The sequence below is a fragment of the Macaca fascicularis genome, chromosome 6, assembly GCF_037993035.2.
Source record: "Macaca fascicularis isolate 582-1 chromosome 6, T2T-MFA8v1.1".
Taxonomy (NCBI): Eukaryota; Metazoa; Chordata; class Mammalia; order Primates; family Cercopithecidae; genus Macaca; species Macaca fascicularis.
Window position 1 is genome coordinate 184,591,424 of NC_088380.1, and position 12,415 is coordinate 184,603,838.

General features: G+C 43.4%; 1 protein-coding gene across 1 annotated transcript in view; it reads left to right on the plus strand.

Moving 5' to 3' along the window:
• Positions 1-1,029: 1,029 nt before the first annotated feature.
• Positions 1,030-12,415, plus strand: part of LOC102139516 (uncharacterized) — a 40,448-nt gene continuing 29,062 nt past the window's right edge. The window contains exons 1-2 of the mRNA XM_065547209.2: positions 1,030-1,234; positions 1,695-1,725. Of these exons, the coding sequence (XP_065403281.2) occupies positions 1,166-1,234; positions 1,695-1,725 (100 nt within the window). The 5' untranslated portion in view covers positions 1,030-1,165. The remainder of the gene's footprint in view (positions 1,235-1,694; positions 1,726-12,415) is intronic.

Below are 12,415 nucleotides of genomic sequence, written 5' to 3' on the forward strand. Positions count from 1 at the left end.
ATGAGCTAAGCAAAGGGAGGGGCTGCCCCAGAGGCCAGGTGTTCCTTGCAAATCTCCCTTGTGACCCACAAGACATCACTTTGCTTGTTTTTCTGAGATAGGCTTGGAATCATCAGTCCCAAAGTCTGTGTTCTTCACCCATGGGTGGAAGGATTCTGGCCATGGCTGGTCACTGTGAAGGCAGGCGCTGTGTCTTTTTTGTTGGTTCTCATCCCAGAGCTCAGCCCTGGGCAGGCCATCTTGGGGGCCCCAGTGATGTTCTGATGCACACAGCCCTGTCCTGAGATAGACCACGAGTGTGAAAAGGCTTCCTGCTCACCCTCTGCAGTCTGCTGAGTCCCACACAAATCCAGGTTCCCGTGTGGATTCTGATTCAGGGTTGGGAGAAGTGCGTGGGCTCCCCTCTGTGTTTGCTGTTGTGGTCCTGTCTGCTCCTGAAGGGTGCAATTAAGGATTAAAATAATAAATATTGTGAAAAAATTTTTTTTTTGAGACGAAGTCTTGCTCTGTCACCCAGGCTGGAGTGCAGTGGCGTGATCTTAGCTCACTGCAAGTTCTGCCCCCCGGGTTCGTGCCATTCTCCTGCCTCAGCCTCCTGAGTAGTGGCAACTACAGGTGCCCACCACCACGCCTGGCTAATCTTTTTGTATTTTTAGTAGAGACAGGGTTTCCAGGATTGTCTCCATCTCCTGACCTTGTGATCTGCCTGCCTGGGCCTCCCAAAGTGCTGGTATTACAGGCGTGAGCCACTGCACCTGGCCAGCTCACCATAATGTTTTAAAGTCCAATAAAATGGATGTTAACTGCAGTAGGAGCATAGGTTTATTTAGGAAAGTTAAGTGACATAGTAACATTTTTACAAAAAAGAGGATATTTAGCGGGCCTCTTTCTGTGAGGAGACCCTGTCCTGGAGTGATGTCGTGCATTTGTGTGCTGCCTGTGTGAACACTGCCTACTTCACCGTGATGAGGGTGGTTTAGCCAGAGACCCGAGGCTCTGTCTCCCAGGGCTCTCTTGATGGTCTTCTTTGCTTGCCTTTACCACCAAGGAGAGTGGCCCAACAGCAGCTCAGCCTGTGCTCTCACCCACCTCCTCCACACACGCCGCCCTGTGTGCTCAGCACCCAAGGCTGCCAGAGGCCCTTCAGCAGCTCCCACGGCTGACAATGACTCTATGTTTCCTAGTGACGGAGTCCAGTGTGGTGTCCGCAGAAGTGGCCCTAGCTCTTTGTGAGGTAAACTCTTCTTTATTTGTCTGAGATGAGAATTTTATTTCTCTTGGTTTCTTTCCATTTCATTTGAATTATGATATGCAAATCTCACCATGGAAATTATAGATGAATTGCAGAATTTCTCGGTGGGCAAATGTAAGTAAGAGTCCATTACCAACTAAGAGCTGATTCAAGATGGTACCCGTAGGTGACAGCTTTAGTGACAAACTGCATGGCAGAGAGCATTTTCCTCTTGAGAAATTCGTTCTTGAAAATGACGGTGACTTTGCAACCAAAATCATTTTGAAAATCTTACACAAAACTCTTGTGCCTTTCCACAATGTCTTCTAGGCTTTATTTTGGGGCCATTGCCTCAGGCACTATTTCCTGTCTAGGTTTCTAATGTTATCATGTAAACAAAGACCTGTGCACACAGGACACAGCATGGCCGATTCTCACAATGTTTTCCTTTCTCTATATGCAGCAAACAGGAGTAGGACCTCCCAGGAAAGGACGTAAGTATTCTGGACGCACCCCTTTCCTAAGAAAAAATCTTCATTGTTGAGAAAGGTGGAACTTACTAGCCTGTTTTTGCTGGAGAGCCACTTTGGATTGAGCTGCCTGCCAGAAATGAGGTTTGGACAGTTTGGTTAGAAAACATTAAGAGTCTAGTAAAGAACCGTGAGCATCACAGTCCAGTCCCTTATTGTGGGATCTGGCCAACAGTCCGCAATGCAACGGGACACTTTTTTTGTTCCCAAGTAGATCAGTAGGTCGAGAAGTAATAGACACACAAGATAGGAAAGGCTGCGTCCAGGGGGGTCACCGCCTTCTGGTCCCACAGTGCCACCAGTGCACTGGATATGCCAGCATTTGTTATTAAGTTTAGTGAGGACAGGGGTAGGTTAGTGAGAGATTTAGGGTTTTTTGATTATGAGGTGAGATGGTCACATGGGGATGAAGTCATTCTTTAACACACATCTGTACGCAGAAGCACAGTATACAGAGATAAGAATTTACAATGTAGTGTGTGCATCAGTAATTTCTAACAGAGCCTTAAAACAGAAACACAGTGTTTCCATAACCTATGATTAGCAAGATATTAATCAGATGTAACAGTTGCAGCAAAAGTTGGTTACAAACAATCAATAGAAACAGAGCATGAAGCCAGACAACTGGTTAGACTAGAAATTCTCAGAAGGGAATATGCCTTAACCCTAAAGAGGCCTTGAAGAGCTGCAGCAAGATGAGGGCATTTATAGCCCTATCTTATCCATATGGACAGGCGCCCCCCATGCATCCGTGTATAGGCTCTCCATGAGGGTCGCGTTCCATTCCCAGAGCTATGAACATCTGCTTTTCTGGGATAGGAATCTTGGTGATGTGAAACCTCCCTGACTGCACGTCCGTTCACAGGCTCTCTGCAGGGGGAAGCACATCACACGCTGTTGGTTCATTCTGGCAGTCCAACCTGGCATTGTCTTTACACAATCCTGCATGCAACTTTCTATTTACAATAATCAGGAGCATTTCATCTTTTATTCTGTAGCAATAGTTCAGGGGGTCTCCCTACATCTCCCCCTTTTCTCTGATTTAAATGAACCATAGCAGTCATAGCTTGGCGCTGATCACAATTGGATTGAAGAATATTTTTTCCAATTTTATGCATGAACAATAAACCAATAGCACAAATTATACACAGAACAAAATTAACGATAGTGGATCCTCCCAAAGATTTTACCTATTGAATGGAGTTGAGATTAGATAACCCCTCAGAAATACTGTCTAAAACTTCAGCACTGGGTAAAGCAGTTAAATGTGCTTGAAAGGCCTCAAAAATCTGTTCTTTTAGCTTGCTTATGTCTAAACTTAAATTATCTGCACTTCCTAGTAAATGGCGTTTTACTGATTCCCAATTGTGAACAGACTTATATTGAAATGGAGTTATACAAAAATCAGAAGTATTCCAATCACATTGCATTTGTAATCTATGTTCAAAACTCATAATTTTATCTCCCATCCACGTAACAGTTTGTCTTAGATCATTAATTTGATTGGCAAATTTTTGATCAATACCTGACTGAGAATTCCACATCCAAGTAGAATATTTTTGTCATTTATCCACAAAATGAGCAGTTTGAATAGATTGATGTAATGCAACTCCAGCAGTAGCAGCAGTCACAGTAACAGCAATCAAGCCCATTATCACTGCAATTAATGTAAAATAAATCATTTACTCCTTTTAAGATTTTTTTGTAAAATATTGTTAATAACATGGATAGAAGGGGAAGATTCCCAAGGCCTATGTAAGGCTACAGGGAGCCAAATACCTTCTCTGGCTCTGACTATTAAAATACTATGATATTGATTAAAGGATAAGTCAATACAAGTAACAATCAACACAGGTAATTATGTTGGTTTTAAACTAATATGCATCTTTCCTACTAATCACATATATGGTGATTTAACACAACTTTTAAGTGGTATAATTTTGTTGGACTCCATATAGATAGTATTTCTATTTTGGGATGGTACTCTTTTTTTGTGAATGTGGGGTGGGGGGAATAGGTTGTATGAGAGGTGGTGGGGGGACATTAGCAAAGGGGGGGCATGTATGTGCTCATAATCTTTACTGTCCCATCTTCGAATTGACCTTTTGACGATTGCCATAGTGATATTTTTGGCTGTGTGGAAATAGTAGTGTAAATCAATCTGTTGTCTTAGTTTTCGAGGTGACAAGGTGGATTTACTTATAACGCTTTATCCAGCCTGAACTGTCATACCAGTCATAGCTATGGTTAATCTCCATAATTCTGAATGTTCAGGTCCTAAGTGGGGAACAACAAGCCTTGGCTTTGGAGGGGCTACCCCTGCCCCTTTCCACTTAAAAGGAAAAAAGGAGTTAAATCTACGATGTAATAGGGGAGGGTTGTCACTACTTTTTTGATAAGTAATATCATCGAGAAAATGTTGAAATCTCTGTGACCCTGAGAGCAATCATTAGTCATATGACCTTTAGGAGCCCAATCAACAATGGCACAGTTCCTTCTGGACTAACACCATCCTTCCTTATTAATTTGCCAGCATTTGAAGACAAGTCGAGAGGACACACAGGTCCTAAAGGCTTGTATTGGGATGTGTGAACATAATCAGTGATTCCTGTTTTGATCTGCCTTAGACGTTTTAATGAGAGCCCTGATACCAAGTGTCCTAAAGGAGGGACAGAGTGACCAGATGGTAGTATGACTGCCCAAGTTTGAATATCTAGTGAACGACATCCATTAGTGGGTCCCAGGCACAAAGGTGGGTACCTACAACCTGAAGTGACATTGAAAGGGGTTTCTTCTTCTGGAGGTTGGGCAGAACAACCATCATCTACAGAACCAGGCATCCAAATACTATCGTTAACATAGACCTCGATAGGAGCGTCCATCCATGTCAAGGCTCACATAAGAGGAGGAAAAGGAATACAGGCCCAATATGTGTAGTTTTTAACAGTCTGTGGGGTGACAGAGGGTAGAAGGATCAGTGTCATCAGGAGGAGGCAGAGGTTGAGCCGGACCTGGATCGCTGGAGACGAGTTGTTCAGGATGACGGACTGGATTGTCTGTTGTAAAGGAGTTAGCGTGGTCATTGTCTTCTTTTCGACAGTTGGATGTGTTAGTTGTTTCCTGCTGTGGTGTTTTCTCAGCAACTTTCTCTGTCTCGTTGTTGCAGGCATCTTCAGGACACAATTTCAGGTGTCTAGCAGGAATCCAAACAGGAGATGGATGTTCACCTGGGGAAACACAAGCATAGCCTCTTCCCCACGTTAAAATAGAACCTTTTGACCATTTATTAGATTGAACATCTTTCCACCATACTTCCCTTGCTTGGTTTACCGTGGGACGGTTACCAGATAATTGTTTTCTGGCAGCAGTAACAGAACTAGATTTAGGAATATTAAGAGAATTTAACATGAGCAATGCCAAGTTTAGTTGTATGTGAGGGGTAGACAACTCCTTATCCCCCTCTTTTTGTTTAAGTAATTGTAATTTTAAAGTTCTGTTGCTTCTTTCTACAATAGCTTGGCCTTGTGGGTTATAAGGAATACCAGTGATATGTTTAATACGCCACCGATCAAGACAATTTTTAAAAGATTTACTGCAATAGTCTGGACCTTTGTGTGTTTTGAGCTCACTAGAAATTTCCATAACTGCAAAACATGAAAACATATATATATATATATATATATATATATATTTTTTTTTTTTTTTTTTTTTTTTTCAGCAGAGTCTCGCTCTGTCGCCGAGGCTGGAGTGCAGTGGTGTGATCTCAGCTCACTGCAAGCTCTCCCTCCCGGGTTCACGCCATTCTCCTGTCTCAGCCTCCTGAGTAGCTGGGACTACAGGTGCCCACCACCACGTGTGGCTATTTTTTTTTGTATTTTTAGTAGAGACGGGGTTTCACGGTGTTAGCCAGGATGGTCTCGATCTCCTAACCTCGTGATCCACCTGCCTCGGCCTCCCACAATGTGGAGCTTACAGGCGTGAGTCACTGTGACTGGCTGAAAACATGTTTTCTAATGTGAGAAGTGGCTTCTCTGGTTTGACAGGTAGCCCAGATGAAACTGGAAAAGGGGTTAACTGTGACACGCACATACGCTAATTTTCCAAAAGAAGGAACATGAGTAACATCCATTTGCCAAATAGCATTAGGAGAAAGGCCTCGGGGATTCACTCCAGGAGATTGTGTGGGTAAGAGAAGAACTTGACATTGAGAACAGTGTTGTACAATTTGTTTAGCTTGTTTCCAACTGAGAGAATATTTATGTTTAAGACCTGAGGCGTTAGTATGAGTGAGTTGATGAAATTGTTCTGCATCTGTAACGGCTAGAGAAAATAGAGTATCAACTTTATGATTACCACTAGATAAAGGTCCAGGCAAATTAGTATGAGAACACATGTGAGTGATGAGAAAAGAGTGCTTTCGGTTTCTGATGGTTTTTTGTAATAAAGAGAACAAAGAAAACAGATTAGTGTCGGTAATATTTTTGATGGTGGCTGTTTCTATTGCCTTAGTGGCATGGACTACATAAGCTGAGTCAGAGACAATATTAAGAGGCTGATCAAAATCTTGTAATGCAGAGATAACAGCAAACAACTCAGCTTTTTGAGCAGAAGTGTATGGAGTAGAAATGACTTTATCTTTTGGTCCTACATACCCTGCCTTTCCATTACTGGATCCATCGGTAAAAATGGTAACGGCTGCCTCTAGTGGTGATGAACGAGTAAGTTTTGGTAGAATCTAGGAAGTATTTTGCAGAAATTGAAAGAAGTTTGACTTACGCAAACGATTATCAATAGTGCCAATGAAGTCAGCCAGATTAGTCTGCCAGCACAAGGATGTAGAAAAGGCATTTTTAACTTCATTTTTTGAAAGGGACCACAATAATGTTTGGATCAAAGTAGGAAATTTTAGTGATACGTTGATGTCCTAACCCAGTTAAAGTGGCCATTTGATCAAGATATATTGAAAGAGTTTTAGAGGCTGAATTAGGAAGAAATACCCATTCAACTAGAGAATCATTTTGTACCATAAGTCCCATAGGAGAGTGGATGGAAGGAAAAACTAACAATTGTAAAGGCAAATGTGGGTCAATATGAGAGACTTGTGCCTCTCTCACTCTTTGTTCTAGAAAAGACAACTCTCATTTTGCTCGTTCAGATAGAGAGCGAGGGCTGTTTAAATCTGTATCTCCTGATAGAGTGGCAAATAGATGAGATAATGCATAAGTAGGGATGCCTAGGGTTGGTCTGAGATAACTGATGTCACCTAGTAATTTTTGAAAATCATTTAAGGTGTTTAAATTGTCAGTGTGAGGTTGGACTTTTCAGGGCTTAATGGAGCGAGCTCCTAGCTGCATTCCTAAGTACAGAGAAGGAGCGGCTTGTTGAATTTTATCAGGAGCAATGTGGAGTCCTGCTTGGCAACAGCTCATTTTAAAGAGGTAAAACATTGAATTAATTAATCTTTAATGGGAGCAGCAATCAGTATATCATCCACATAATGAAGAATGTAATTATTTTAAAAAATCTGTTGGACAGGTTGTAACACAGTGTTGACAAACAACTGACAAATAGTGGTACTGTGAATCATTCCTTGAGGTAAAACTTTCAATTGATATTTAGCTGCAGGAGCTGAATTGTTAATGGAAGGTATAGTGAAAGCAAATTTTTCACAGTCTGACTTGTCTAAAGGAATATGAAAAAAGCAGTCCTTAAGGTCAACAATAATTAAAGGCCACTCCTTAGGAATCATGGAGGGGGAGGGCATACCGGGTTGTAATGCCCCCATAGGTTTAATAGCTGCATTAACAGCTCTTAAGTCTGTTACCATCCTCCATTTTCCTGACTTTTTTTGTACAACAAACAACAGGCGAGTTTCTTGGAGATAAGGAGGGCTCAGTAGTGTTTGCTTCCAGTAAATCATTAACAATTTCAATTAAAGCCTCCAACTTGTGTTTGGAAAGTGGCTACTGCTCTCCCCAAACAGGTGACTTGCACTTCTATTGTGCAGGGGCAGAGGAAAAGAGAGAAGGAGAGTGAGGGCGCCAGGACACGGACTTGGGGGAAGCAGGATTCCAAGCCTCTGAAAGGAGGGGTCCTGGAGCTTTGAAAGAAAGAGTAGGCTTAGAAGAGGAGAGAGGTCCCAAAGGGCAAGAGGAACAAGAGAAAGCCCATTCAGATGAATGCCACATGTCCTCCTCTGGCAGAGGGGGCAATGGCCTAGTAAAAGAAGAGTTAACATATACGGGTTCCAAGATAGGAGGTGGAGGGAGGGGATCATCACCAGGTTCCTCCTCTTGGGGAGAAAACAAGGAGAGATGGAATTCCTCCTCATGATCAGAAGGAGGACTAGTGGGGGAGTCAGGTACCCAAGGTAAAGGGAGCGGTTCACCATCCGTGTTAACTTGTGGCAGTTGAAGAGGATCACCAGACTGAAAAGGAAGTAAAGCAACATGAATAAGAGCCCAGTCAGTCCAAACAGAAATAGGAAGTAAAACACCATCTCTCATGAGTTGGCGGAGTGTGGTGCCAACTCTATCCCTGTCTAACAGGTCCATAGAACCTTTGTCAGGTAACCAAGGACAATATTTTTCAATAGTCTGAAATAAGAGAATAAAGTTATTGGAATCAGCCTTGATTCCACCCTGTTTAAGAAGTTTAATAAAAGACAGATAAGCCTGGTGTTTAGATGTGATTGTCCCATCATAACCCTGGAATGATACCGGTTGACAAATCTGAAAAGAGGGGAGAGTTGGAAAACGCACACACAGAGACCTTACCGTCGAGACTGAAGACTAGTGGTCACAAACCCGCACTCGGAGTGCACTGAGCTGAGGAACAAAGAAGGCCACGTTGGGCGCCAGATACTGTGGGCTCTGGCCAGCAGCCTGCAAGGCAACGGGGCTCTTTCTTTGTTCCCAGGCAGATTGGCAGGTTGAGAAATAATAGACACACTATATAGTGAAAGCTGGGTCCAGGGGAGTCACTGCCTTCTGGTCCTGCGATGCCGCCAATGCACTGGATATACCAGCATTTATTACTAAGTTTAGTGAGGGCAGAGGTAGGTTAGTGAGGGATTTAGGGTCATTTGATTATGAGGTGAGACAGTCACATGGGGATGAAGTAATTCTTTAACATAACATCTGTATGCAGAAGCACAGTATACAGAGATAAGAATTTACAATGTAGTGTGTGCATCTAATTTCTAACAGAGCCTTAAAACAGAAACACAGTCTTTCCATAACCTATGATTAGCAATGTATTAATCAGCAGTAACAGTTGCAGCAAAAGCTGGTTACAAACAATCCATAGAAACAGGACGTGAAGCTAGACAACTGGTTAGACCAGAAATTCTCAGAAGGGAGTATGTCTTAACCCTAAAGAGGCCTAGAAGAGCCATGGCAAGATGAGGGCGTTTATAGCCCTATCTTATCCATATGAACAGGTGCCCCTCATGTGTCCGTTTTTTTTTTTTCCAATTAATTTTTCTTTTATTCTCAGATTTAACCTGAAGGTCTCACGCAAACTTAACCTAATAACAATTACAATATGTACAAGAGAGAAAAAATAAAACATACTGTTGGGTGGGATGTTTACTCATGCTAAGATAGTATAGATAATATTCCACCAATATAAACTATTAGAACGAGTGAAATAGCATCCAATTTTCTTATTCTAGAATACTGAAAATAATTCTATTCACTCTCTCTGAATTTTTTTTGTCTTTCCTCCCCAGTTTCTTTTTCTTATAATGTCCCTTTTACAAATAGATGTTCAGATATCCTTGTGTACTTTATAAACTATGAATATTATTTGAAATATAAATTATCTGATATGAAGTAGTTTATATTATATCTTATATATAAAATAAAATGTAGATTCTAAAAGGAAGGTGTGCGAATTACAAGAAAGTATAAAAATGATTGTCAATAAAATCTGTAGCAAATACAGCATAATACCTATTATAGACATGGAGTCTTGCTATGTTGCCCAGGCTGGTCTCAAACTCCTGGTTTCAAGTGATTCTCCTGCCTCAGCCTCCCAAGGTTGCTAGGATTACAGGTGTGAGTCACTGTGACAGATCTAGAAGTAGCATTTTAAAAATTTGTATTTATTTTAGAGAAAATGAAAGAGAAAGAACATTAAGTAACTCGATCCCTCACTACTCAAGGTGGTAGCACAGGGTGGTAAGGATGGTGGAGTGATTAGAGAAAGCGTTAGACTTCTCTGGGACCTTGTTTGGGGAGGGAACCGCCAGCCTTCCAGAAAAGCCCCGCATCGTATGTGACAATTGATTCAATGCGGTAGGTGAATAATGATGGCACGTGCTCATGTGTCCGTTTATAGGCTCTCCACAAGGGTTGCATTCCATTCCCAGAACTATGAACATCTGCTTTTCTGGGATAGGAATCTTGGTGATGTGAAACCTCCCTGACTGCATGTCCATTCATAGGCTCTCTGCAGGGGGAAGCACATCACGCGCTGTTGGCTCATTCTGGCAGCCCAACCTGGCATTGTCTTTACACTATCCCACTTGCAATTTTGTATTTACAATAATCAGGGGCATTTCATCTTTTATTCTGTAGCAATAGTTTCTGGGGGTCCCCCCACAGTCCCTGAAGCAGTAGTGTCATTTAGATGGAAGAGGGTGGTGTGTATCAGGGTTGGGAGGTGTGGAGGAGAGAGTCTGTGTAAAAGGATCATAAATGTCTTTGGGAGCGTGCGTGCATTTCCCCAGAAAGTGTGTTCCTATGTGCAAAACACAACACAAGGATTACCGTTCTAAACACAAAATTCATAACCATTGTACACGTCACATCAATCAACCCTTTCATCCTCCATGGCAGCTGTACCTGAAGGTAAGTTTTCTGTCCTCACTCCTCAGATAGAGATGGTGTGGACATGAATATTCCAAGCTCTTGGTCTCCTAAGTGGAAGAGACAAATGTGAACTCAAGAATGGGTGAAACATGGATGCGACGGGCTACTATTGTGCATTTATCAGACAGCCGTGGCATAACTCATCACCATGCCAGGGAGTTCCAGCACCTATGTGCACATGTGGAGGTGTGCTAGCCTGCAGAGATTTTAAGCACTGTCATTACAGGACGGTCTTAGTGGTCACCTAACACCGGGTAGGAATAGCTACATTTTACAGTGGAATCTGGTGTGGTCATTAATGTGAGGCACACTTGCAGAGCTCAGAGGGTTTTGGCGGCATGATGGGTTCATTCCTCAGCCCCCGGTCAAGAGCAGAGAATAATCAGGGACACATTCTGTTGTATTTGAGAACATAGTAACCACAAGCCTTAGAAATGCTCCAGTTCACTAGCACACACACCTAAGGCACAGCATCAAACAGGGGCTCAAGGAACAGCTTGGGCGTTAGCCTGGTGCCCGTCTCCCCTGCTGGAATTCCTGCACAGCTGGGATGAGAGGGTCAGCGCCCCCACCTGCTGCTTCCAGGACGGGCTCTCCCAGTGTCAGAGCCAGAGGGAGCCTGAGCAGTAGCAGACTCCCTGGACACGTGTTGTGTTGAAAAGAGAGGCCGGAAGGACAGATAGCACATGTGACATGTCATGTTTAAATGGTAGGATAATTGTATTTTCAAATCTTTGATTTTCCTTAAAACAGATGTTTGACAGATAAATGTTATAGAATATTTTGGCTGAATTACATATTTTGAAAGAAGGGCTGATTTTATGAAGTAAGAAATCTTATAGGAGGGGTGATCCACACAGCAGTGCGGATGGGTCCTGGGAGTAAATGCCCTCAGAAGGGATCAGGAAGGCAGCACAGGCCGGGACCTGTGGCTCATGCCTGTAATCCCAGTACTTTTGGAGGCCATGGTGGGTGTATTGCTTGAGCCCAGGAGTTCAAGACCAGCCTGGGCAACCTGGCAAAACCCCATTTCCTTTTTTTTTTTTTTTTTTTTGAGGCGGAGTCTTGCTCTGTAGCCCAGGCTGGAGTGCAGTGGCCGGATCTCGGCTCACTGCAAGCTCCGCCTCCCGGGTTTACGCCATTCTCCTGCCTCAGCCTCCCGAGTAGCTGGGACTACAGGAGCCCGCCACCTCGCCCGGCTAGTTTTTTGTATATTTTTTAGTAGAGACGGGGTTTCACTATGTTAGCCAGGATGGTCTCGATCTCCTGACCTCATGATCCGCCCGTCTCGGCCTCCCAAAGTGCTGGGATTACAGGCTTGAACCGCCGCGTCCGGCCTGCAAAACCCCATTTCTACAAAAAATACAATAAATCAGCTGGGCACGATGGGGGCATCTGTAGTTTTAGCGACTTGGAGGCTGAGGCAAAGGATCCACCTGGGCTTGGAAGGTTGAGGCTGCAGTGAGTTGTGATTGAACCACAGCACTCCAGCCTGGGTGACAGAGCGAGACCATCTCAAAAAAAAAAAAAAGAAAAAGTCTGGGCGCGGTGGCTCACGCCTGTAATCCCAGCACTTTGGAGACCGAGGCAGATGGATCACAAGGTCAGGAGATGGAGACCATCCTGGCTAACACGGTGAAATCCCGTCTCTATTAAAAATACAAACAATTAGCTGGGCGTGGTGGCGGGCACCTGTAGTCCCAGCTACTCAGGAGGCTGAGGCAGGAGAATGGCGCGAACCCAGGAGGCAGAGCTTGCAGTGAGCCAAGATTATGCCA